Source organism: Cotesia glomerata, linkage group LG1 (genome assembly GCF_020080835.1).
Source record: "Cotesia glomerata isolate CgM1 linkage group LG1, MPM_Cglom_v2.3, whole genome shotgun sequence".
Lineage (NCBI taxonomy): Eukaryota > Metazoa > Arthropoda > Insecta > Hymenoptera > Braconidae > Cotesia > Cotesia glomerata.
In genome coordinates, this window is record NC_058158.1 from 3,546,913 (window position 1) to 3,571,661 (window position 24,749).

Below are 24,749 nucleotides of genomic sequence, written 5' to 3' on the forward strand. Positions count from 1 at the left end.
GTTTCATTATAAAGAGTAAACAGTGTTAATTTTTTTATTTATAGTATTATAATTTGTTCCTTACAATTCAGCGTTACATTTTTATATATTACAAATTATTAACTATAGTCCATTTTCATTTCTTCTATCTAACATTCGTTTACCACAGCAGAGATATTTATTTATTTAATAGATAGTTATAAATGTCATGGTTAAAAATATTTTTCCTTTGATTTAATTTCTTTAGATCAACTTTCATCTAATTAGTCATTTTAAACTATTTTTTATCACTGTATCAGACCTTACTCAGACATTACTGGCAGTTCAACTTTGTCCTTCCTTTTAACCAAGCTAATGAAAACTAGGTATGTATTTTACTACTTTAATTTTCTTAATTAATATAAGATAAATATAAACTTTAAAAGTTAGTCACTTTATTACTTTTTCTAACAAATTCTCAACACTCCAGTTGGAAGAAATTATTATTTAATAAGTAATAATCTTTCAAATAGGAGATAAAATATTGTCAATATATTATTTAAATGAATATTTATTAAACTAGAAATTCTTTAATTGATAATACTCTAATTTTTCAAAACTATTATCAGTGATTATTTTCGTAAATTTTTATTAAACTCATGTTTAGCAAAAATATGTAAAATATAGTAATGTCAACTATTTTGTTTATTAGTTTAGTCAGTGAAATATTCAAATTTTATGAAAAGTCAATAACATAAAATTTTCGTTTTAATTAGAGATTTAATAATTCTTTTTTCATTGGAATAATTATAAAAATTTCATTAGAAAAAAATACAAACGCAAACTAATGCATTATTGGTATAAATATTGAAATTTGAGGAATGATAAATTATTTATTATTTCTAATGCAGTTATAAAATCATTAGTCTATGATTCTCTATTATGACTATCATTATTTTTTTATAGTGAACTGAGTATAAAAGCAGAATGCTTTTGATTAATTTTTTTTTTTCCAATAAAGATTTTTAAAATATATTAAATGACAACTCAAAATTATTATTATATGATTAGAATACGAAGTATTTATATAAGAACTTAACTACTACTTTCAATTCATCTAAGTTAATTTTTTTATAATCAGCTACCAGATATATAAAAATCATTATCATAAACTCATCGAATTTAAAATTTACTTATGCGATTTAATTATATAATGCATAACTTCATAAAATAAAGCTCAATAATGTAAATATTTAAAAAATTACGTTAGTAAAAGCATGCTTAACCCTATATTTTTGATTAATTAAAAAATTAATTTGAATTTGCCAGCCTTTTTAACTCGAAAGATAAACAATCGATATGTAGACACGTCGATGTTCAATTAATTATTGCCATCGGATTCATTATATTTGTTCTGAATGTAAACTCATTTCAGGTAACATATTGATGAAAAAAGTAATTAAAAAAAAAATAAAAATAATCCTATTCGAAAGAGCAATTCATGTTAGCACTTGATGTGCTTAAAATAAAAATGATAGACTATCTTGATTGAGAATACTAGTAATTGGAAGAAAACAAGAACTAATTTAATAAAAAGTTCTAAAAAAAGAAAATTTAATCTCATTTCTCACCTATAACCGGACTTTCAGTTCTTCCATTCGTTGTTTGATTCTCCGCCTCATTTCCTTGTACCTTGAAATAACAAAAATAGAATACAGTAAGTCATTTGATTGTGTCAAAGTTAATCGAGTAAATGATAAACGTGTCAACTAACTTTTCTTTTAATAACAAAATCTGTTTCTCTTCTTCGTAATGATATCGTTGCAAAATTCCCTGACACTCAGCTAATGAAAGATTTAAAAATTGCGCGACGTCCGAACTTATTTCAGGTGTCGATAATTTGTCGACGAGAAATAGACGAGCAATATTTTCATGAGGTCCAAGAGCTACACGGACTTCAAGAGGATATTCATCATCCCTTAATCTGCGTTGTTCTAAAAAATAATAATCATTCATTAATAATCTAGTTTAAATCCAATATTGAATATTCTAATTAAGAAAATTAATTTTAATTTTACCTCCATTGTCCCGTACAACAAACAAAGCAAAGTTATCAGGTTTAGCGTCGACTTTATATTTATCGAGCATTAAATTAATAACTTCTTGGGTGCTAACAAGACTAGTAACCCAGACAGACATTTGTGATCCATGTGGTGGAGTAAAGAAACTTGTTTCACGGTTATAAAAATGCCCATTGATAGAACAGCGACGACGCAATCGACTTCGAGACTGTCTCCTGCCACCAGGACGTCGACGTATTGCAGTAGAGCCTTGTTTTCGACGTAAGACAACGCCATCAAGCTCCAATCCGCTGTCCGTCGACATAGTCATATTGTCATCATCGCGAAAGTGTAGAGAATTTACAGAATCAGTGTCACTGTCCTCGCGATGTCTTTGAAGGCAATCAGGCCCAGACATCGAGCGATTCAATCCTTTCTCGATCCAGCTATCATCATTACTCATTCTACGACTGTTGTTGTTCTTCTCCAAGCTATCATAGTACTCAACTCTACGTAAATTACCATTTCTATTAGGAGTTCCATGGCAATTATTAGGGGTGTCAGTACTGGACGAAGTACTATCTAAGCTGTGCGTCGGTGTACTGTTGATACTACTGTCATTTGTTTTATTCTGAGAACTAGTACTACTGTTGGCCATTGAACTTCGATTCTCCGTTGATCCATCAAGACTTGACTGACTTGCTGACTGAGAAGTTTCAGTCACAGAGTGTGACATTGATGGCAAATTTTCCGGCATGGTTTGATACAATTTATCACCGTCCTCAACTTTTCGTTCAACTTGCAGCAGCTCATCTAATTCGTCTAGTTCCATATTCTTCACATCGAGTTTCATCGGTAACGTGAGGCTTTTCAAGTGATCTGGTGACGTAGGCACGGAATTCGGCTCGCTTTCCAAATGACTTTCTGTTGGTGATAAATCTTTGTTACTTGGGTTGGTACGTTTTTGATTCTCATGGTCATTATCATCGTCATCATCATCTTCATCTTCAACTTTTTCAGCAACACTTCGTCGACAGGAATTTCGATTTCTTGCTGTTACAACTGTTCGTTGATCATCATCTTCCTTTAAATGGATAACACCGCGTACTCCCCAATAAATTCTTAAAGCACCTTCGAGAATTAATCTTCCATTTACTTCTCTACTTCTTATTCCACCACTTTTGCCCTCATAATACTGATTAAAAACTTTTAACTTTGTTTCTAAATGCGATCTATAATATAATAAAAATTAAATTAACATCATAAAAATAAAAATGAAAATTTTTTGTCTATAATTTTTATAAATATATTACCTTGGTAAAGTTGATCGAGGTTCTTTTTTACCAAAACTTGTATGAGATTCAACTCTAGTACCATGACCAAACAACTGAGGACCGAACAACGCACCGTAACAAGGAACATGACAGTAAGGCACTCCTTTATGCTGTAAAATAATCACAATTGTTTCAACTAAAGCTAATTTCAATATTAAAATTGCTATATTTAATATTAAAATAGAATACCTCAGCGTGTTGGCCTGGATTTAATCTTTTACCGCACTCCTCGCATCTTAAACATTCAGGATGCCAATCGTAGCCCAACGATTGTTTTCTTTCAGCTGTAATAATAAGAGCATTAAATATCTGAAACTAGAATCTTTAGCAAAATCACAGTAAATACAAATAAACAATATCAAGTATTTATCGACAAATTTGACCTTGACATGGGTACAATGACTTATCTCATGGCTTTTTTTAAAAGATTAAGTACCTAATCATCTTGACACGCAATAATAATCTTTCAATAATTAAACTGAAGTATATATGTATAGATCATTATTATCAGATCTCATAATTCAAATATTTATTTTTATTTAATAAAAATTTTAAGATAACAAGATAAGTTATATTTACCAAAATAAACAGGTTTTCCGCATTTATGACACTTCCACATCGTGGTTGATAGTAAATTATAAATATATTGTTGTATTTATATATATATAACACGTTTATTAAATACTCTATGTATATATTTTTTGTTGTTTTTATTATTATTATTGTCAATAATTATACCACATTTTGTTTACCGGAATAGTTAATAATAAAAGACAGTTTTCGTAAAAAATGACATGACTGTCAGTGGTACTTGAAACTTTTGAGAAGATCGCCATCAACGAAAAACGAAACCAAGTTTTGCTTCGTACAAAGGAAAAAGAGAAATAAAACTATATATACATACATATAGTTATATTTGTGTGATTTCGATCATATGAGCATAAAAAAATATGTGTATGTATATATATGGTAATTGATGATGATAAAATAGAAACACCAATTTTGATTTGTCATGTTTAACAAAGATGGCGCCCTAAGTCAAAATGGTCGAGATTATTGAATTGACGAATAATATAATTTTGGTCGAATTATAATAAAAAAAATTGATGAAATAAGCAATTTTATTCGAAAAAATGACGAAAATTGAACTTAAAACCGAAACCCGATAATTATTAATTTATTAAGAAGAGCTCTCGCGGAATATACGGACAAATGCGAACGCGTCAATTCGTTTGGGACGTTTTAAGTAATTATAATGATATTTAGCTCGGAATTTTATATTCCACCGATACCTAGCATACTTTTAATTAATATAATCTACTTTTTAGATAAAAAATTATAATATTGACAGAATAAAACCCGATCGTGACCGATCATCATTCGCAAGCGTCGGCATTATAAGAATGACCTGAGATGACTGGCGACCGAGAGCCTGGTTACCCGCTTCTTCGGAGCCGAACCATTATTCGGGTTCCGAAAAATTGGCGCACTTTTATAATTGCCCGTACCAAGTTTCAAAAACTAAATTTTAGTATTATTTTCTATTATTCTAAGTTTTAATAAATAAATAAATTAGAACTTAACATTTGACAAATTTAAAATTTTAATTTAAAACAGTAGAAATGTATTTGTATGCCATTATAAACCATCAGCTGGTAAGATTTGAGATTAAATAAATTTAATATTTTTTCGTATTATTCAATATATTTAATTATGGGAAAGTTAAACTCAATTATTGTATATTGGTATAATTTTTACTAATATTTTATTTTAATAAACAAATTAAGAAAGTGATAATTTTTTGTCCATTCTCTGTTTTTCGCCCCATTATTCGGCTAAAGTGTCGGCGGAAATAAGTAACCGGTCCGCCATGAAGACGTCCAATAGAGGTCTCCATATTCCATGCTACCTAACTAGCTGTTACTTTTTGCAACTCTAAAAAACAAGAGTATTTTTTAGGCTTTGCCTTTGCAAGTGCTAGTTAACCTTTACTAATAAGTAGTTTATATGTTTTGATTAACATAAGCGTGAAACTAATAAATCTCGTAGTGTAGAAAAGTATTTATAAAAAAGTTTCGATTTTAGTAAAATGAAGTAATACTTTTTTTCGTAAAGTAAGAATTATTTTATTTAAAAACAATGGCTCCAACAATCCAAACTAATGGAACTCCAACTGATCGCGAAAAGCGACCAACAAGGCCCGTAGAAAAAAGGTAATTATAAGCATTTATTTAAAAACAACCTAAAATATAAAGCAGTTACATTTAATTTTAATTATAAGTAAATGTTTATTTTTATTTAAAAAAATAAATTTATTTTTCAGATCGGAGTTAATTTGTCGGGTAAAATATTGCAACACATTACCAGATATACCATTTGATCTAAAGTTCATCAACTATCCATTTGAATCAACGAGGTAAAATGCTGAAAATACCTTTTTTTTTTTTTTTTTTTTTAACATATTGATGATTTGTTAACTACAGTAAAATTGTTTTATAGGTTCATTCAATATAATCCGACATCGCTAGAGCGTAATTACAAGTATGAAGTTCTGACAGAGCATGATTTAGGTGTTGAAATAGATCTAATTAATCGCGATACTTACGCCGGAGATCCGAATGCCCAATTAGATCCAGCAGATGAAAAATTACTGGAAGAAGATGTTCTCACGCCCCAAGACTCCAAAAGATCTCGGCATCATGCGCGCAGTGTATCTTGGTTGCGAAGAACTGAATATATTTCTACAGAACAGACGAGATTCCAGCCACAAACGATGGATAAAGTTGAAGCTAAAGTCGGTTTCACTTTGAAAAAGAACTTCAAAGAAGAAACCTTATATATGGACCGTGATAGCCAGATAAAAGCTATTGACAAAACCTTCAAAGATAACATAATACCCATTGAAAAGCATTACAGTAAATCTGGTGTTGTACCAGTGGAGGTATTACCAGTATTTCCAGACTTTAAATTGTGGAAATATCCTTGTGCTCAAGTTATCTTTGATTCCGATCCTGCGCCATCAGGACGACCTGTACCAGCTCAAATTGAAGAGATGTCTCAGGCTATGATTCGTGGTGTGATGGACGAAAGTGGTGAACAGTTTGTCGCTTACTTCCTACCTCTTGAAGAAACTATGGAAAAACGTAGAAGAGACTTTGCTGCGGAAATTGAGTACGCAGATGATGAAGAATATGAATACAAGATGGCCCGAGAATACAACTGGAATGTAAAGAGCAAATCATCTAAAGGATACGAAGAAAACTATTTCTTAGTTATGAGAAACGATGGCGTAAGTTATTTGTACGGCTACACAGAAAAAAAAATGTTCTTGAATCAATTATATAATTTTGAAGAACATTATCTTCTTGATTTGAGTAAAAAAATTCTTAAATTAAGAAATTTTTACTTGGTTTAAGTAAATTTTACTTGATTCATGAATTTTTCGTCTTGACTCAAAACAATTACCCTCTTCAAAATTATTTTCTTGGTTCAAAAATTTTCCTCTCGAATCAAGTTAATTCTTTTTTAGTGTAAAAATTATTATTTTTTATTTATACGATGATTTATTGTCAATTTGTTTTCGATCCGTTAAAGGTTTACTACAATGAATTGGAGACCCGTGTACGACTCAGCAAACGTCGTCAAAAAGCTGGACAGCAGCCGAATAATACACGCCTGGCTGTAAAACATCGACCACTTACAGCCAGCGAGTTTAAGATGCAGCGTTATCGTGAAAAATTACTTGAGCCACCAAACGAAGATGAAGAGGAAGAAGAAGAAGATGATGAAGACGAAGACGATGAACAAGAGCAAGGAAAAGCTGAAGACAAGACAAATGATCAAAACGGTTAATATATTTAATTTTGTCAACTTTAAACTCATTTTCATTACACAAATTATTATTGAATTTTTTTTTTTTTTTTTTTTTTTACAGAAGGTAGCGACAATGAAGAAGGCTCACGAGCTTCATCAAGAGCATCATCAGCAGCCTCATCTCGCTCCAAAAGCCGTTCCAAGTCACGGTCTAAATCTCGCTCTAAATCTCGCTCCAAATCACGGTCACGTTCGCGATCTCGTTCAAAATCTCCTTCCCGTTCAAGATCTCAATCCAGATCACAATCTCGTTCTCGGTCACCTTCTCGATCTAGATCCCGATCTCGCTCTCGCTCTCGGTCAAAATCAAAGTCCGCGAGTCCAGCTAAATCAAACCGATCTGGTTCGGCGACTCCCCAATCACGGAGTCCGTCAAAATCTCCATCAAAATCACGATCGCCTTCACCGGCCAAATCACAATCACGATCGTCCTCAGCATCACCGGAACGATCTAGATCTGCCTCAAAGTCTAAGTCACGATCTCGATCACCCTCAAAGTCAAGGTCTGCCAGCGGAAGTGGTAGTGGAAGTGGCAGCGCCAGCAGTGCTAGTGGCTCTGAAAGCGATTAAATCGCTATATTTACTTCATTCTTTCATTGTTTTTATTTTATTTTATTTTAATAACTGTAAATATCCAAATTTTTTAATCTAGAATTTTATTCTTTTACCAATTTTTATTTTTCATTTGATTTGTTAATCAACTTTTTATAATCAATTTTATTTTGTATCATCATTCATTTTTTGTCAATTGTTAATCAAGTTTTAAGAATTTATTTCGTACCTAGCATGCTTTTCAATTATGTCTAATTGTAAATATATATTGTAGCTTTTAATGAATTTCTATTTAATAGAATTTGTAATAAAATGCACAAGCTATCAATATTAATCAATTTAATTTATTTCTTTCCTATAAATTATTAGAAAAATTAATTTAAAACTCTATACTAAAGTTAATTTTTCAGCAAAAGAAAAATGAAAAAATATTTATTAATTCGTATTTAAATTTTTGTTCTTAAATAATTATCTTGGACATGTTGGTACACCTGCTCCATCGACTGTAGCAAATGTTTTCTATCTATAGGTAGACAAAGTACAGTTATGCACAATAAGAATTTACCACGCGCCAGATCGAACACGCGATGTTTTATTTGTTATTATTTCGCATCAAGGATTGCATCATTCTTCAATCCAGTAAGAAATTGTCGTTGCACAAGAATTACTGAAAAGATAACAAGTAAATGGGATTGTTATTTAAATTAAATACTTAAAATATACTTAAAAACTTACAATAATTTATACTTAGTGTACTTGTAAAACTGTTTTATCGTAACTAGACAATATTCGTTAAGTCGTATGTAAACGTGAATCATCTTTTTGTGTTGGTTACAAATTAATACGTCAAACAAGTGGATTTTATTTCAATCATTTTATTAATTTTAAATAATAATTATTTTAATATTGAACTGATAAAAAAAATTTTCATCGATAATTAATCAATAAATCAAGGAAATTAATTAAATAGAGGTTAGTATGTTAATTGAATGATAAAGTGAATTGTTTCACTGAATTTTTTTTATAATTTTTTTTGTGTCACAACATGATGACAGATCCCATAAGGCCTTGCTTGACCGTGTAAATTTCCAGTGTCTTATAAAATACATTTCAAAAACATCAGTCACAAGTTCATGTTAATAAATAATAATTTATATGTATATATACTTGTGTTTAATTAATAAATTTTTATATTGTTGTATAGATATTTATACATATAAATTATTTTATGCTGAACAATCAAACATATGACAGAAGAACTGGATTAAAAATTTTTTTTATTATCTTTAAATAGAAATATATTTTTTAGATTAATAGATAAGAAAATATTGTTCTTAAATGATAAATAATGGAAAAAAAATTCATATTTTTTATTTTCATTCTATATACTTGTATTTAAGTAATCTATTTTATCTTAATACACCTACAATCGTAAATATATATTATGATTATTTAAATATATTAATAAAAAAAAAAAAGTTTATTTATTTATTTATTACAGATGGCACCGAAGAACAAAGAAAACACAAATAATCGGAAGAAAAAACAAAGCGAAGATGATGATGATGATGATGATGTTGATTACCGTCGACGACGTGATAGAAATAATCAGGTAAATATTTAATAATTATTCATTTATTGGCTGTTTCAATTACCTTAACGGATTATTCATTACTGTTTTTTCTGTTCAATTTAATAGGCAGTAAAACGATCACGAGTAAAAAGTAAATTGAGAACACAGCAGACATTAGAGCGTGTTAATCAATTAAAAACAGAAAATGAATTATTAGAAGAAAAAATAAAAATGCTTTCTAAGGAATTGGGCTTTTTAAAAGATTTATTTTTAGCACATGCAGGTAATTCATTGATCAATATTAATAAAAAATATTTAAGTTTAACAATATATTTTTATTTTTTAAAGGCTCGAACTCAAATCCCGCAATAAATCTTCAAGATATAGACATAAATGCGATTTTAGCAAATGATTCAGAGGCTGATCACAAGAGCAATACGAAGGCTGATACGTAATGTTTATGACATTAATTATTAATGAAAGAGCGTGAAAATAATTGAGTCTATCTGCGAATCATGTTATTCTGTGATTCCGGTTAGAGATATGACTATCTGTGCGGAAAGTTGTGCATCTTGAAACGATGCCAATTTTGGTGATGAGTTTGGCATTGCGTGCTCTAATTTTCTTACATTAGAATTCTAAATCATCAACAACAACAACAACAAACAAACAATATTAATTGGAATAAAAACTTAATAAATTATTACGACTTCCGCACGCTAAGACTACTTCATCAGTACTTACTACTACCTACATTTATTTATTTAAAATACGTGAGATTAGATTTCCCATTAGTGTCAAAGTATATTTTTATTAGACATCAAGATTTGAATATCAATCAAACATCTTCATATATTTTAATTAATACACATTACATATAATTATATAAATAAATATAGTCTACTATATATTTAAAAAAAAAAAATTTATTTTAATTAATTAAAACTGTATTAAATCAAACGCTTTAGTCATTATTAATTAAAAATCCAAAATTGTATATTAGAATTAAAAAACGAAATTATGTATATTTAATTAATATAAATAAAAAATAAATTTTTCTACAAATTATATCTTTAAATTCTGAAGAAAAAAAAAACTAAAATTTCCAGGTAAAATTTAAATGCCGAGATTGTGTGAGCCTTGAAAGGCTGAAAAAAAAGTACCATCCAATACTTGTAATCCTCTACTCGGTGAAGTAGATATATGACATATTAATATATTTATTGTGATATTGATGTATACATATATTGTTAATAACCGAAAAGTGCCGATCGATCCTCGAACGGTTGGTCGTCGACAGTGAGCGGCAGTGCTGTATAAAAATGAAATAAAACCCGTGGATTAAAAGGCGAGGGCATGCGTTGTACAGAGAAACTCGTTACCGAGATTGGTCCCACGGGGATATGGGTACCTTGGTAAATCGATACACGTATGGAATGTGTTAACCCGCCTGACTACTCGGGACGGTTGGTGTGGCCCGTCGCAAGGTGGTGGGCCTAGAAGCAGCAACACCAGAGACAGAGACACAGACGACGACATGTTGGCTACAGGGAACACCTCGCCTCGGACTTTATGGTCGCGAGTTTCCTCGGGGATCCTTGAGTGAGGTGGCCGCGAGCGAACCTGAAAGCGAGGTTGGAGTACGCGAGGGAGGCGCGAGGAGGAGGCACACGCGACGGACTCGTGCGGTCCGTCCGAAGACGACGAGATCGCAACACGCTTGGAGACTAGTGTGTGGTGCGGGGGCGGCCAGTGTCCGTCATTTTTTTTCTTTTCCAACCGTGTCACAAACACTCATTACATACACAAATTATTATTATTCACCTACACACAATTATTCATCATCATACTACTAATATAAATATTTTTAAGTAAAAATAGGGCGGAGGGATGATACCGTTCAAGGAGGCCTGGTTATTACATTCCAACTATTATTGCTAGATGGTAAATATTTTATTTTTAAATTTTACTTTTATTAATAACTATATATCAATATAGAGGTATATAACATATAGATATATAAGAGAGATACAATTCCTACTTACCGTCAAATTATACGTCGATTAAGTTTCTAGTATGTATACGTGAATAAATGTGCGTGCGCGCGCGCGAATTCTATAATACATCTATATATATGTATGTATTATATGTATTTATGGATAATACCTGGGGTGTAGACATATATTTATGGTGATGTATATACATGTATGTATTGAGTAAGAAATAGATAAGAAAAAAATGTTGATACTAAATGGAAAGGAAAATTAATATAAAATAAATAAAATTAAATTAAATGGAGGATTAATTTTTAGGTAAAGTGTTCGAGTGTCAGATTGTTGGCGCAGACAATTTTTAAGTGAATGAGCATTGGAGTAGAGGGTGCTTCTAGTAGTGTTAAAAAAATAAAACAAGACTCGGAATTGTAACTGGGAGTAGAGGTCTTGTTGGACAGAAGGCTCGAGTTTGTTGAAATAAAGTGAGATCGCGGTAAAGACTGAAGTTAAGTGTATTTAGTTTTAGTATGTTGTGTACAGTAATAACTTTGGAAGTGGATAGAAAAATGGTGAGGCAAGTCTATTTTAATGTTTAAAGTTTAGTTGTGTATTATATGCTGGTTACTGTTGACTGTACTCGGAGCTCCGAGTCTAGATATCTGAATCTGAACATAAAAAGGAGTAGGGGACGAGAAATAACGAGACGAGGTTGTATGTATCTCGATGAACACGCGCCTCCCTGTGTCATCGTGTCGTTGTCGTCGTCATTGTCGTCGTAGCTTGTCACTCTTCTCCACTCGTAACTATCTAATATAACTATAACTAACTAACTAACTATCTCAACTGAACACATCACATCAGTACGGCAACAACTCGTGCAAAGGTGTGTCATCAACTATTTATTTTAAATATATAATAATAAAGTTTTATGTGAATTCATTATTACAATTATATGGAGATATGTCCTTTGTAACAGTGTGATACGGTACTTTTAAGTTAAATTATAGTACTAAAAAATATAACATATATTTACACGTCTATAATGGACGTTGACTTTATATTTATGAATAATTTTGATGCCTTGACGGTGCGTCGCTCTAAGGTACATCTAAAAGTCTGTTGTTTCTTCAGCAGCTAAGCCGGTGACTTGTGTGAAATAAAACCAACTACTGAAGAAATAATAATAAAAAAAAAAATAAAATATAAAAAGGCATAAATCGATGATAATTATTATGATAAAAAAAAACTACTTGTAAAAAGGGAACAGTGTGTAATTAAATATAGCGTGTGACATATTAGAGTAGCTTAAAAGTGAAACAAAATGAAATTCGGTTTAATCAATTATTAAATTTTATTAATTTTTTTTTTCTCGCGGTATAGTCGTGGTGGTTCTGTCGCGGCCGACGAACACTGGCGGCAGCAGCACCACCTAACCCAGCGGCAATCGACGAGGTGCGGCAATATTATATTAAAAACAAATTTATTTATCGTATTTATAATTATTGATGTTATTTAAATAGTACGGTATTAACTGTGTGTCTATCAGTGTCTATGCCAATGTGTAGACAGTGTGTGGAATAATTTATGATCAAGTACACGACCTAGACCGATATAAATGTACCAGCAGTGGTAGTTGTCATAATATCATAATAATAATAATTAAATAATATCTAGAATGATTATTATGACACATGTAATTATTATTACAACAGTAAAATTTTAATTTAAATAAAAAAGAAAAAAAAAGTGATACAGTACAGTATTGTTGTTTCAGAATATCAAAGTGGTACGAGAGACATATATTGAAGAATATATTCTGCCAGTTCGTTGATCACACTTTTGGTGGTCGGTTGATTATCGCCCTTTTTGAAAACTACCATCACACACGCGGCTGCCGCTTCAACAGGCATCACCGTCCAAAACATCAGATCAGTACAGTCTCGTTGTCATTGTCGTTGTCGTTGTTATAACAGCATATATAATACATAATACCGGGTATAAAGTCACAGTCAGCCAGCCAGCTACCAACCGGCCAGTCAGTGTTGTGTGGTGTGCTGTGGTATGATGTGATGTGGTGCAGTGTATGAGATAGTTATGGTTTAACAACTACAACATCCAGCTTAACGTGTACATATTGTAAAGAGTAAAGGGGTTAAAAGTGTAAGGTAAGGAGAATTGTGTGCTGTGTGTGATACGTGTGTTAAACTAAAAGAGCGAGAGAGAGAGAGAGAGAGAGAGAGAGAGAGAAAAAATAGAGCGCGCGCGCGCGGTTATCACCATCCCCCGTATACTTTACTCCATATCACTCCATTTGACAGGGTAAAGAAAAAAATATAGTAATAAAAAATATAAAAAAAAACTGTGCCCCGGAACTGAGGGTTAAAGAGGCGTGAGAAAAAAGAAGAATATAAATTTATAAATATCTATGTCTATAATGTAATATATATACCTACATATATATGTATTTACTTATTTATATGGTGATGATGGTAAAGAATGTCAAATAAATTGAAGATAAAAGTAAAGATTACTAGATAGGTATTATTTAATTGTTAATTGAAAAAAATTTATGTAACGTCAAAAAATAAAAAATCTTTTTAAAAGATCGGAATCGCGAGACCCGTACCGGGAGTTACGAATAAAAGACGTAACGCCCGTGTTAAGAACCCTGACGCCTTGAGTGTGACAAGCAAACAGATAACAACTTGCAAGGTGTATTAATATTAATTATTTTTATTATTGTTGTTGATAGCTGGTGCTGGTGCTGGTGCTGGTGCTTTTGTTGCTGTCGTTGCTCTGGCAGTGGAAGAAGAAGAGGATCGTGAAGGTGGAGGGGCCTGGGGCAGACGAGGACGAGGAAGAGGACGAAAAAAAGAAGAAGAAAAAGGTGCCGGTTAATTGGAAAATACTGGATTCGAAAGAGAATAAATACATCAGTAAATTTATAATCAAACATTTAGTCTGTGAAGTTTTAATAATTGCCACTGGGAATAGCTCCAGGTAGATTATATCATGTCGAGCAAGAGTCTGTTATTGACACCTATTCATTTTTATTATTAATTGGTATTTCATGATAATCCAATGTTCGCTGATTCCCCAGATGGGTAAGACAAGAACAATGTAAGTTTATGTGCTGTTTGTGATAGTAAATAACTAATACGGTATTTATATAACATTATTTATTATAACAATAATAATAATAATAATAATATATTTTGGCGATACTCACGGGCGTTTATTCACTCGTGGGTGTTGTAATATCTAGCCAGATAATTGGTAGTAATATTGTCGACAATAAATATTACTGCTATTAATAGTTATATTATCGTCTAACAATAAAAGTGGGTGGTTTTGAGTGTAGAAGAGTAAGAACAGTAAGGAGTAGCCTCGTGAATGGGCTCGTGTGTGAGTGTCATGGGGTGTTTCGGCAGTCAGAGTAGTAAAGCTAGCCAGGATGATAGCAGGAATCAGAAGAGGCGTTCAGACGCTATTACGAAGCAATTGCAAAAGGACAAGCAGGTTTACAGAGCCACCCACCGGCTACTGTTACTTGGTAAGATTTTTATTTCAATCATTCTCTAGTTTTATTAATATTTTTATTTTTAATTTAGTAATAATAAATATTAATATTAATTATCGATTGATAAACTGACTGAGTGATTAATAAAATAATTGATGTAATAAAATTAAGATAATTGAATCCATGGATGAATGGATGGGGGGACAAATAAGGGAACGGATGAATGGATAAGAGAATGGATGGATAGATTATTGGATCGCTGAATGGATGAATGATTAAATAGTATGAATGAAAATAAGCTCAAAGTAAAAAAAAATATTGTTTTGGTTTTAGTTTTGTTTTTTTATTTATTATTATTATTTTTACTTTTTGTGATGAATACTGAGAGTTATGCAGTTAATTTGGTTTAATCGAAACGAGGCAAACAACCATCAGCAACTGTGGCATAAATTCTCTCTCAACTTTCTATTTTTGCAACGGTGCGTTTTATATATAAGATACTACGTGTATACATGTACTAATATACATCATCACGGACGATGTTCCAATTGGATCCAAGAGCTTTACGTCTTGTGTATGACAGGGGGGTCGTATACCAGCAGCACAAGCATAAGCTGTACTGGTTCTCTGGTCACGAATGACGACGACAACCAACAAGAGCAGGAGCAAGAAGACGAAGAAGAAGAAGAAGAAGAAGAAGCAACAGCTGTCGACGACATTATTCATTGGCGTATAATTATCACATATGACATGAGTAGTTTATTCTCTCAGGTTTTACGGCAAATAATAACGATGACAAATTTATATTTATAGATATCTATCAGTAATAAAAAAAATCAATCGGGTATTAAAATTTTATCAGGATCATGTGCATTTTAATATGTATTTGTAGTTACTTTTTTTTTTATTCAAATATTGTTAATTTTAAATCATATATATGGATTATGGATATTTATTGGAATTAAAACTAATAATTGCTATTGATATTTGTAGGAGCGGGTGAGTCTGGTAAGAGTACTATCGTCAAACAAATGAGGATATTGCACGTCAATGGCTTTAGTGAAACGTAAGTTATTATTTTTTTATTATTATGACAGTTTATTGAATAATAAATACTTTTTATTGATTTTTTTTTAATTCATTCTTAAAAATTTTTTAATTAATCTGCTGTAATTAGTATTGATAATTAATTAATAAATTTGTGAATTATCAACAGGGAAAAGCGACAAAAAATAGAGGATATCAAGAAAAACATACGCGATGCTATCGTGGTAAGTGTTTTCAATAATAATATTTAACGAAGAATGATAAATAGTTGATAAAATTTTTATCAGTAATAATTTATTAATGACATCTCAATTGTTGAATTATAATGATAAAATAACGATCAACTACATATTAAATACATATATATGCATGATAAAATTTATTTCAGACGATAACAAGTGCTATGAGCACATTGACGCCACCTGTGACGCTCGAGGATCCATCAAATCAAAGCCGAGTTGACTACGTGCTGGAAGTATCGTCTTCCCCAGACTTTGATTACCCTCCGGTGAGTCAGCAATCGCCGTCTGTGTATCACAATATTATTTTTTCGTTGCATCGTCATCATCACCATCATTATTGTTACTATTATTATGGCAATATTTATATTTGACCTAAAAAACGGAAACGTATGAGATTTAACAGTTGTAGAGCTTAAAAAAAATTTTTCCTCAATCTATACATAGATATAAATAAAATAAATATAAATATATAAAAAGAAAGAGTAGGAAAACGATGATGATGTATATAAATACACAGAATGCTGTGTATATCTTCATGATAGACACATGGCTAAGCCGAAACCTAACGCTTCAATAATCGAAGGACAGAAATGAGCTTTTGGTCAATCGATTAACCCAAGTAACGTCGAACCAAGAGAATATTTATTAATAAAATGTGATAGACGCGCGGGCGCGTTATAAACCTGGTGAACCGACCATTAAGAGACTGTTAGGTATATCATGGATATCCTATCCATCCCAGACTTGTCAACGATATCAACTCTTTTTCTTTCATAAATTATTATATATATATATATTTATTTTTTTTTTATTTTATTCTATAATCACAATTACAATTCTTATTTATTATATTTTTTAATCAATACTTTAAATCATCAATCATTTATTTTTTTTTATCGGGCTATATTTATCAATGAAAAATTTATATTTGTATTTAAATGACAGCTGTATAAATTTGGTTTCAGGAATTTTATGAAATCGTTCAGACGCTATGGAAAGACCGGGGTGTACAGCAGAGTTTTGAAAGGAGTAATGAGTATCAGCTTATCGACTGCGCTAAGTAGTGAGTTTAATTATTCATTCAATTAATTGACACTAATAAATTAGGCTAATAAATTAACAATACGTATGTAAATGAGTATTAATAAGATAGTGAAAAGATTTGCCGTCATATTTAATATTAAAAAAAAAATTCGTGTGTCTTTGACAAAGTAGCTGTGTTATCAAGTCGCGCGCGACACGGTCTGATATCTGTGATCACGATAAAAAGGGCGATAACGTAGGCGTTGCGGCACGATAGTATTCACATTGTGGAGATAAAAAAATAAAAAAATGGTGTATACTTATTATACCGCCTACGCTCTCGATTTTTACTCCCGCCTGGTCTCGGTCCTTCTCATTACCATTTCTTATTACCTCTTCCTTTTCGCAGCTTTTTTTATTTCTCATTTCTTCTCTCTCATCTACTCGCTATTTATTCCTCATTCTTTCTCCTTTTTCTTTTGCTTGCTCTCTTAAATAATCATCAGTCTATAGACTACCTAATTAATGTAAGATTAAACGCGCGATATAATGTCTCGTTGTTAGCGATACGTAAAAAAGGTTAAAAAACTGTTGGATAATTTATTCGTGAATATGTTGTATCGGGATCAACAGCGATATAGTAAAATTCGCAGTAGGTGGTGAAATATATATATATATATATATATATATATATATATATATATATATATATATATATATATATATATATATACATATTTATCAGAAGAATAGCGAGGTGGTTGTTGGAGGGAAACAGCGGGGTACATACTGAGTAGAGGCATTAGTTTACTAGAGTCGTTTGTCGCCAATAACTGAGACAATATCTCGCAACGAGGTAATCGCTTTGCATAATAGTATATACCTCACATACACACACATACTCACATTTAAACATTACATATTTTTATACCAGTACGATTTAGTTTTATTTGACGACAAGCTTTAAAAAATTTGTTATCAACATTTTTAGTTACATTGCTTTGACTTTTATTACCAGATAATGTAATTTATTAGATATGATAAATTAAAATAATGTTCCTTGTATTATATCATGTAGATATATATTTTATTTGATTTATACGTAAATTTATTTATTTTTATTTTTATGATGATTGGACGCTGCAAAAATAAAGTAGATACTTTTAGATTGGTATAATCTTGTTTTCTTGCTCTTTTATGCATATGGCCTTGTCTCGATTGCCTATGACTTTTATGGTTAGTTTGTAACGTCAGTTTGTTACAAACTCTTCTGCCTACCTATCTATCTATATATCTATCTATCTATTCATCCATCCATCTGCTCATCTACTTATCTTCTGTAACTACTCACTACTCACTAGTTACTAGTTGATATAAAGTGTATACATACATATATGCCTGATGACTTGCTTTCGCCCGCTCATATTGTTCAATGCTTTAATTATACAAACCGAGAACTATTTATAGCTACTAGTTTTATCCATATCTCCCACAATAGATGCAATTTTATAGTTTGTTATCTAGCGTAAGCAAGTTTTTTTTTTTCTTAATCCAACAGATGATATTAATCATCATTAATATTTTTTAACGTCATAGCTTACCAGACAATACCAACAGTAATTAAATCAAACTAATCAAATAATTATAACATTTTTATTTAACACGATACAATAGCGAGCCTTAGCATCGGCCATTTAACGTTAATCTTGTTCTTCTTTTCCCGTTTGTTGGATAGAGAAACTGCTGCGGGAAACGAAAAGGCTGCCGTTTATAAATAGCAAATGATATTTTTAGAAAAGTATCGAAAATGTTGAAGAAGCGTGTAGATACACACAAGTCTATATATTATATAATATAATATATAAACTTCAGCCGGTTTTTCCTTCTACACTTGTTATACTCAATATCCCCTTGTCTAACAATACATCATTATTTTCCCTTGAGAATTATTTATTAACATTTATCATATTTCCGATCTATTTTGTGATTTCAAAATCACCTACAAATTTCTTAATATATTTTTATTGCTATCTTTGATACTTAAAGCCAATAAAAAATATATTGTTTATTATTTACTTAAATATCTAATTTAGAGCGAGTATATATAGTGTCTATTACATGAATATTAAGACAAAAAAAAAATAAAATAAAAAAGTCTACTGTCAAAAATAATTAACTTGGTATAATCATGGAATTGTATTAGTACAATAGTACAAATTATTGATAGTTGAATCATTATTAGTTGTTGTTGTTGTTGTTGTTTTTAGGTTTAGCTTCTCAGTATTACCATAAATTGCTAGGGTTTGTCTTTATACTCCCTTTACTTGTACATACACATATTTAGAATGTAATATTGCATACATACATCCAATGATATATATCTCGGGGTAGAAGTCTAGTGTAGTGTATAAGTGTATAAGTAAAGATGTAGTAGGGATTTTTACTACATAAAAACAATATATATTTAACATGTAGATGTAAGGGTGTAGGTGTAGGTATACCGCTCGCTCGGTCACCGAGAACAAGGCTGCTATGGAGCGAATAGAGAAAGCTCGGGGTTAGGGTAGGACACACCACCACCGCGGCTGCTACTGCTGCCACCGATCGATGTACCTCTTCGTCCTCTTCCCATCGTTTACTATCCTCCAATTTTATTCTTTTTCACTCTTCTGTATTCTCTTATATCCGACCTGTTTTCATTTTAAACAAAATAGTAACAATAAAATGATTATGAAAGAAAAAAATAAATAAAAAACGAAAAAAAGGAATAATTATTATTTTTGTGACTTTTAATTATCATTCATATCATCTCTTAATTAATTTTAAATATACAATGAGATAATAATTATATTCCATGCAATATTTGTTTTAATTTATCTTATATTTGTTTATTTACTTAATTATTATTTTTTCAGTTTTTTAGATAAGGTTGCCATTGTAAAAAAACCAGACTACTCACCAACTGAACAGGTACATTTATTTCTATTTATTCTTTTATTATTTTCTTTTCTGTTTGTTCTTTACTTATTTAATTAACTATTGTTCTTATTTTTTTTTTTTTTAAAGGATATCTTAAGATGTCGTGTTCTTACTTCGGGTATATTTGAAACACGGTTTCAAGTCGACAAAGTAAACTTCCAGTAAGTTTATTTTATATGCTGATTATGTATTTTAATAAATATTTTAATTAGATTTTTGTGCAATAAAAAAAAAAAATTTTTTTTCATTTTCTTTTTTGTTCTTTAGTATGTTTGACGTCGGTGGGCAACGAGATGAAAGGAGAAAATGGATCCAGTGTTTCAATGATGTAACAGCAATAATATTCGTTACTGCTTGCAGTAGTTATAATATGGTACTCAGGGAAGACCCGACAAAATTGAGATTAAGAGAAAGTCTTGATTTATTTAAAAGTATTTGGAATAATCGGTAATTTATTTTTAACTTTATCCATTACTAAATTAAGAAAATTAATCATTGCAATTATTGAATGATCTTTTTTTTTTTTAATTTTAATTTTTTATAGATGGCTTCGAACGATATCAGTAATATTATTCTTAAATAAACAAGATTTGTTAGCTGAAAAAGTGAAAGCTGGCAAACACAAATTGGAGGATTATTTTCCGGAATTTTGCCGTTATCAAACCCCAGTTGAGCCTGGAGTTGTTGCGGAACCAACGGAACCACCTGAAGTGATACGAGCGAAATATTTCATCCGAGATGAATTTCTTGTGAGTAAAATTTAAAAATTTACTTTTTATTTTTTTTTAATTGAAATAAATTTATAATTTGTGGTAATAAAAATTTCAGCGCATCAGCACAGCCAGTGGAGATGGTAAACACTACTGCTACCCTCACTTTACGTGCGCAGTCGACACGGAAAACATCAAGAGAGTATTCAATGACTGTCGTGACATAATTCAACGTATGCATCTGCGTCAATATGAGCTCTTGTGACTTGATTCCTGCCGTTGCTTACAGTTAGTGTCGTCTGCCCAACTTAAATTATTTTCCATACCCGGTCCTCTCTCCATTGCCTCGAATTAAAACAAAATATAATTATTAATTAATGAATGACTAAATAAATAATTATAATAAACAATAATAGCAACACAAAATAAAAAAAAGAATAAAATAAATAACGCCAAATATCTAGGCAACTATTATATTATTAAGTCGAGATAAAAGTACCTTCGATTTATTGATACAGAAAAATAAATCAATAAGGAGAGAATAAGAGAAAGAGAGAGAGAGAAAGAGCGATGGAAAAATAACAATAATAATAATAATAATTTTATTATTATTATTATTATGATAGTTAAAAAAATTAATTATAATTGCGTACATGTAAAAACAATTAATACACATTGAATGTACGAGCAGTCATGAGTCAATGTCATTCTTGGCATATTTAATTACATCTTTAAATAATAATAATAATAATAATAATAATATTAATATTATTTTAAAATAATTCATCTTGTCTCCGAAGAGAAAGCTTTACCAAATCAAATTAATAATGGAGGGTTAAATTTAAAGAAATAAAAATGAATTAACCAATTCCTCTCCTTGGTCGGCCGGCAGATATTTTATATCAAAATTTATCTCTTCGTTATTTAAAGCTTATTTTATTGTAAGTAGGTATTTAAATTTAATTGAACGTATATGTTTTATTACATGCAATATTTGTATTATAGAGGCTTACCGAGAAGCAAAAAAAAATTATTTATTTTTAATTGTCATACTATCTCAGTTACTTTTTTTTTTTCTTTTAAATCCCACTTAACACACTGTGATTCGTTACCTCGTCGAACAATATTTATAATTTACATGAAGAGAACTACGTGTTTTTAAAGTGGGCAAGTGGAAGTTTTATTGATTGATATTTTATAATTATATACTTGCAAATTAAATTAATTAAAATAAATTATTTGTGTGAATGTATTATATTTTAAAGAAAATGATTTATTTTTATTTGTTGATCGATTTCACATCAAAGTTACTGTTATATTAATTTCATTATTTGACATTGTTTTTGTTTTTTGAATAATTATTTGACTCCTTCGAAGTGAATGTAAAATAATATACTGAATTAATAATTATATGATTATTATAAATATGAATCTCCTGTTTCCAAACATGTAACACTGCGTTTCTTATACCATTGAATCTCTGTTAGCGTCTTAAAACAGTCTTCAATAAATTTTTTTTATAATATATACCAAACAAAACGACACATTCACTAAAAAGTCTCGTCTTACTATAATAACTTTTTACAATAAATAAAAAAAATAAAAAAAAAATGAATAAGTATTTTGTGAGATTTTACAGTATTTCAGAGAGTGTTATCATTTTTTTTATAATTGTGTGTATTTTAATTGTAAACAGAGCGATTGTCAATTCAAACTTTTAAATAATTTATTTATTATTTTACAAGTATTTCACTTTTAATTATAAACGACATTTATGTTTTTATATAAATAACTAATTATATTATTTTTTTGTTTAAAATATAAATTTTGATGCAAACGATTAAGTCACCGGTACTGAGTGTTTGTAAATATGGTTTGGTAAAAAATTAATTAAACTAATAATAAGCCCACCGCCGGTCAGTTAATAAATGTGAATCCTAAAAACGGTTCCATACATTTTGTCGAGAATTTATTAACTCGAAGAAGCTGAATGAAAAATGAACTAATAAAGTAAAGACGAATACATTGTAAATTTTATTAAAAAAAAAAAATTTTATCGACTCTTCCAAAAAATGGAATATATGTGTATGATAAAAAACAAAAATATATATTATAGCGATAATTTTTGTGTATAGAATGGGTATGAAATTGTGTACATGTATAAGAATGGAGGAATGCGTAATTCTTTTCAATATATATAAATGTAATATTTTAAACTGTTCCGCGATATTTTTCATAACAAAAAATAACACTTACGTGCGCGCACGCATGCAATTAAAAATATTAATAACAACAGTTGATAATAACAATAAATTTAAAAAAATGTATTATTACTATTATAATGATAATAATAATAATATAAAAATAATAATAAAGCGTGATGAACCGGTCGTAAAATTAATTATTGTGTATATGTTGATGCCGGTTGTAAAATGGAATGAAAAAAAAAAAAAAAATATGCAATGTGAGAAAATTTTTATACGTGGCAAAATGAATTTAATAATTATCATAATTCATGTAAATTAAGTTGTAATAAATTATAAATGTTAGTTATGCATATTTAATTAAGTTTATTCGTATAATATTTAATATTATATTATTATCATTATTATTATAAATACCATCCACAAATAATAGATAAATGTAACGAATTATATTTAATAAAATTAAATATATTATTTAATTAAAGACAAATATGTATACGGTGGTATGATGAGCAAGCGAGCGCGCACGAATACGCACATTTATTTTCTCAATAATAAATAATAATATTTATTATTATTGTCGTAATTATTAGATGAATGATAACAATTTATCATTTTTTAATAACTTTGAAATTTATATAATATTTTACGCGCAATTTATAAATTTTTTAATCCATTTGCCGCAATACACACGTGCAATTCAATAGTCTTTAATGAATATTAAGTGTCATGCCTTGTTTTTGTTTTCTTTTTTTATATTTATTTACATACTTAGGTACGAAATGCAAGTATTTTATTGAAAATATTTTAAACAAAAATTGTTATTTACTTCGCGAATAATTATTTAAGCATTGTTATTATTCATGATATATAATACAGAGTTTTATATTACATCATTAAACACAATAATGAGCTCTAAACAGTAACTATTGAGCTGAACCCTTTAAATGGATCATCATAAATAATTTAAATACTAACCATAAATATTTTTAAATATAATGCTATTGTCGATGTCACTATCATTAAAGCAAAAAAAAAAATAATATTAATGGAACATACACAAATAAAAATGTGTATGGATCTAAAAAAATCTAAGTGAGAAAATAAGAAAGTAAGAATGAACATATAATAACAAAAATACTAATTAGCAGAAAATAATTTTTTATGCCAGTCGCACAACATTTGTTTTTTTATATTTTAAAAATTTATAAGCACACTATTATTTTTCCAAGTATATATAACTGTTACTTATGATTTAATTTCATTGCTAAGATTCAATGCGTGATTACTAAATAATTTCGTTTTACGCCCGTTCGTAGTTCCAATTGATCTGAACAATAATTATGTAAATATTAAACAAATAAACAAATCTAAAAATTTTTTTTAAGTTAATTATTGCAATTGAAAAGTAAGACAATTGGTAATTGTTTAAATTGTTATTGTTATTAATTATTAATAATAATTATTATTTTATATATGTTAAAAGCTTGCGCTTATTTATTTACATCAATAATCTTCCATAGCTTCTTTTATTTATTGAGAAGCATTCTCGAATTATATATTAATCTTGTTATTAAGAATTAATTCACAAATATTATTATCATTATTATTAATATTGTGATTTTTTTTATTTAAAAATCATTGTAGAAACTGGGTGTGTGTATTATAATTGAAAATGTA

At 29.6% G+C, this 24,749-nt stretch overlaps 4 protein-coding genes across 8 annotated transcripts; 3 read left to right on the plus strand and 1 right to left on the minus strand.

Moving 5' to 3' along the window:
* Nucleotides 1-1,141: 1,141 nt before the first annotated feature.
* Nucleotides 1,142-4,266, minus strand: LOC123275038 (ras association domain-containing protein 4). Its single transcript, XM_044742931.1, has 6 exons — nt 3,932-4,266; nt 3,542-3,636; nt 3,332-3,462; nt 2,037-3,250; nt 1,733-1,952; nt 1,142-1,650 (listed from the first exon to the last, which is right to left on the minus strand). Exons 1-6 carry the CDS (start codon nt 3,969-3,971, stop codon nt 1,590-1,592), a joined length of 1,761 nt encoding a protein of 586 aa, XP_044598866.1. The 5' UTR covers nt 3,972-4,266; the 3' UTR covers nt 1,142-1,589.
* Nucleotides 4,267-5,266: 1,000 nt separating this feature from the next.
* On the plus strand, nt 5,267-7,891 carry LOC123275039 (RNA polymerase II-associated factor 1 homolog). The gene is made up of 5 exons (XM_044742932.1): nt 5,267-5,565; nt 5,676-5,768; nt 5,852-6,641; nt 6,947-7,199; nt 7,287-7,891. The coding sequence occupies exons 1-5, from the start codon at nt 5,492-5,494 to the stop codon at nt 7,793-7,795; spliced, it is 1,719 nt and encodes a 572-aa protein (XP_044598867.1). The 5' UTR covers nt 5,267-5,491; the 3' UTR covers nt 7,796-7,891.
* A 470-nt stretch (nt 7,892-8,361) lies between these two features.
* Nucleotides 8,362-10,041, plus strand: LOC123275044 (CCAAT/enhancer-binding protein 2). 3 transcript variants are annotated; one of them, XM_044742940.1, is made up of 4 exons: nt 8,362-8,749; nt 9,279-9,389; nt 9,477-9,633; nt 9,699-10,041. In XM_044742940.1, exons 2-4 carry the CDS (start codon nt 9,279-9,281, stop codon nt 9,803-9,805), a joined length of 375 nt encoding a protein of 124 aa, XP_044598875.1. In that variant the 5' UTR covers nt 8,362-8,749; the 3' UTR covers nt 9,806-10,041. The 3 variants fall into 3 exon arrangements, with proteins under 3 accessions (XP_044598875.1, XP_044598874.1, XP_044598873.1); XM_044742939.1 differs by lacking the exon at nt 8,362-8,749 and adding an exon at nt 8,904-8,934; XM_044742938.1 differs by lacking the exon at nt 8,362-8,749 and adding an exon at nt 9,186-9,208.
* A 757-nt stretch (nt 10,042-10,798) lies between these two features.
* Nucleotides 10,799-24,127, plus strand: LOC123275042 (guanine nucleotide-binding protein G(s) subunit alpha). 3 transcript variants are annotated; one of them, XM_044742935.1, is made up of 12 exons: nt 10,799-11,294; nt 13,119-13,509; nt 14,097-14,897; nt 15,858-15,930; nt 16,081-16,135; nt 16,300-16,419; nt 17,119-17,216; nt 20,092-20,146; nt 20,243-20,316; nt 20,423-20,602; nt 20,700-20,904; nt 20,984-24,127. In XM_044742935.1, exons 3-12 carry the CDS (start codon nt 14,738-14,740, stop codon nt 21,128-21,130), a joined length of 1,167 nt encoding a protein of 388 aa, XP_044598870.1. In that variant the 5' UTR covers nt 10,799-11,294; nt 13,119-13,509; nt 14,097-14,737; the 3' UTR covers nt 21,131-24,127. The 3 variants fall into 3 exon arrangements, with proteins under 3 accessions (XP_044598870.1, XP_044598871.1, XP_044598872.1); XM_044742937.1 differs by lacking the exon at nt 10,799-11,294 and adding an exon at nt 11,663-12,227; XM_044742936.1 differs by lacking the exon at nt 13,119-13,509.
* The last annotated feature ends 622 nt before the right edge of the window (nt 24,128-24,749 follow it).

Excerpts from the sequence above, each read along its gene's own strand:
- LOC123275038 (XM_044742931.1), bottom strand. The coding sequence starts at position 3,971 with ATGTGGAAGTGTCATAAATGCGGAAAACCTGTTTATTTTG. Across the intron at positions 3,463-3,541 it reads ATCCAGGCCAACACGCTGAG|CATAAAGGAGTGCCTTACTG; the intron begins GTATTCTATTTT and ends ATTATTTTACAG. Across the intron at positions 1,651-1,732 it reads ATTTTGTTATTAAAAGAAAA|GTACAAGGAAATGAGGCGGA; the intron begins GTTAGTTGACAC and ends TGTTATTTCAAG.
- LOC123275042 (XM_044742935.1), top strand. The coding sequence starts at position 14,738 with ATGGGCTCGTGTGTGAGTGTCATGGGGTGTTTCGGCAGTCAGAGTAGT. Across the intron at positions 17,217-20,091 it reads CTTATCGACTGCGCTAAGTA|TTTTTTAGATAAGGTTGCCA; the intron begins GTGAGTTTAATT and ends TTATTTTTTCAG. Across the intron at positions 20,905-20,983 it reads TCATCCGAGATGAATTTCTT|CGCATCAGCACAGCCAGTGG; the intron begins GTGAGTAAAATT and ends TAAAAATTTCAG.
- LOC123275039 (XM_044742932.1), top strand. The coding sequence starts at position 5,492 with ATGGCTCCAACAATCCAAACTAATGGAACTCCAACTGATCGCGAAAAG. Across the intron at positions 5,566-5,675 it reads ACAAGGCCCGTAGAAAAAAG|ATCGGAGTTAATTTGTCGGG; the intron begins GTAATTATAAGC and ends TTTATTTTTCAG. Across the intron at positions 7,200-7,286 it reads CAAGACAAATGATCAAAACG|AAGGTAGCGACAATGAAGAA; the intron begins GTTAATATATTT and ends TTTTTTTTACAG.
- LOC123275044 (XM_044742939.1), top strand. The coding sequence starts at position 8,911 with ATGTTAATAAATAATAATTTATAT. Across the intron at positions 8,935-9,278 it reads TAATAAATAATAATTTATAT|ATGGCACCGAAGAACAAAGA; the intron begins GTATATATACTT and ends TATTTATTACAG. Across the intron at positions 9,634-9,698 it reads TTTATTTTTAGCACATGCAG|GCTCGAACTCAAATCCCGCA; the intron begins GTAATTCATTGA and ends TATTTTTTAAAG.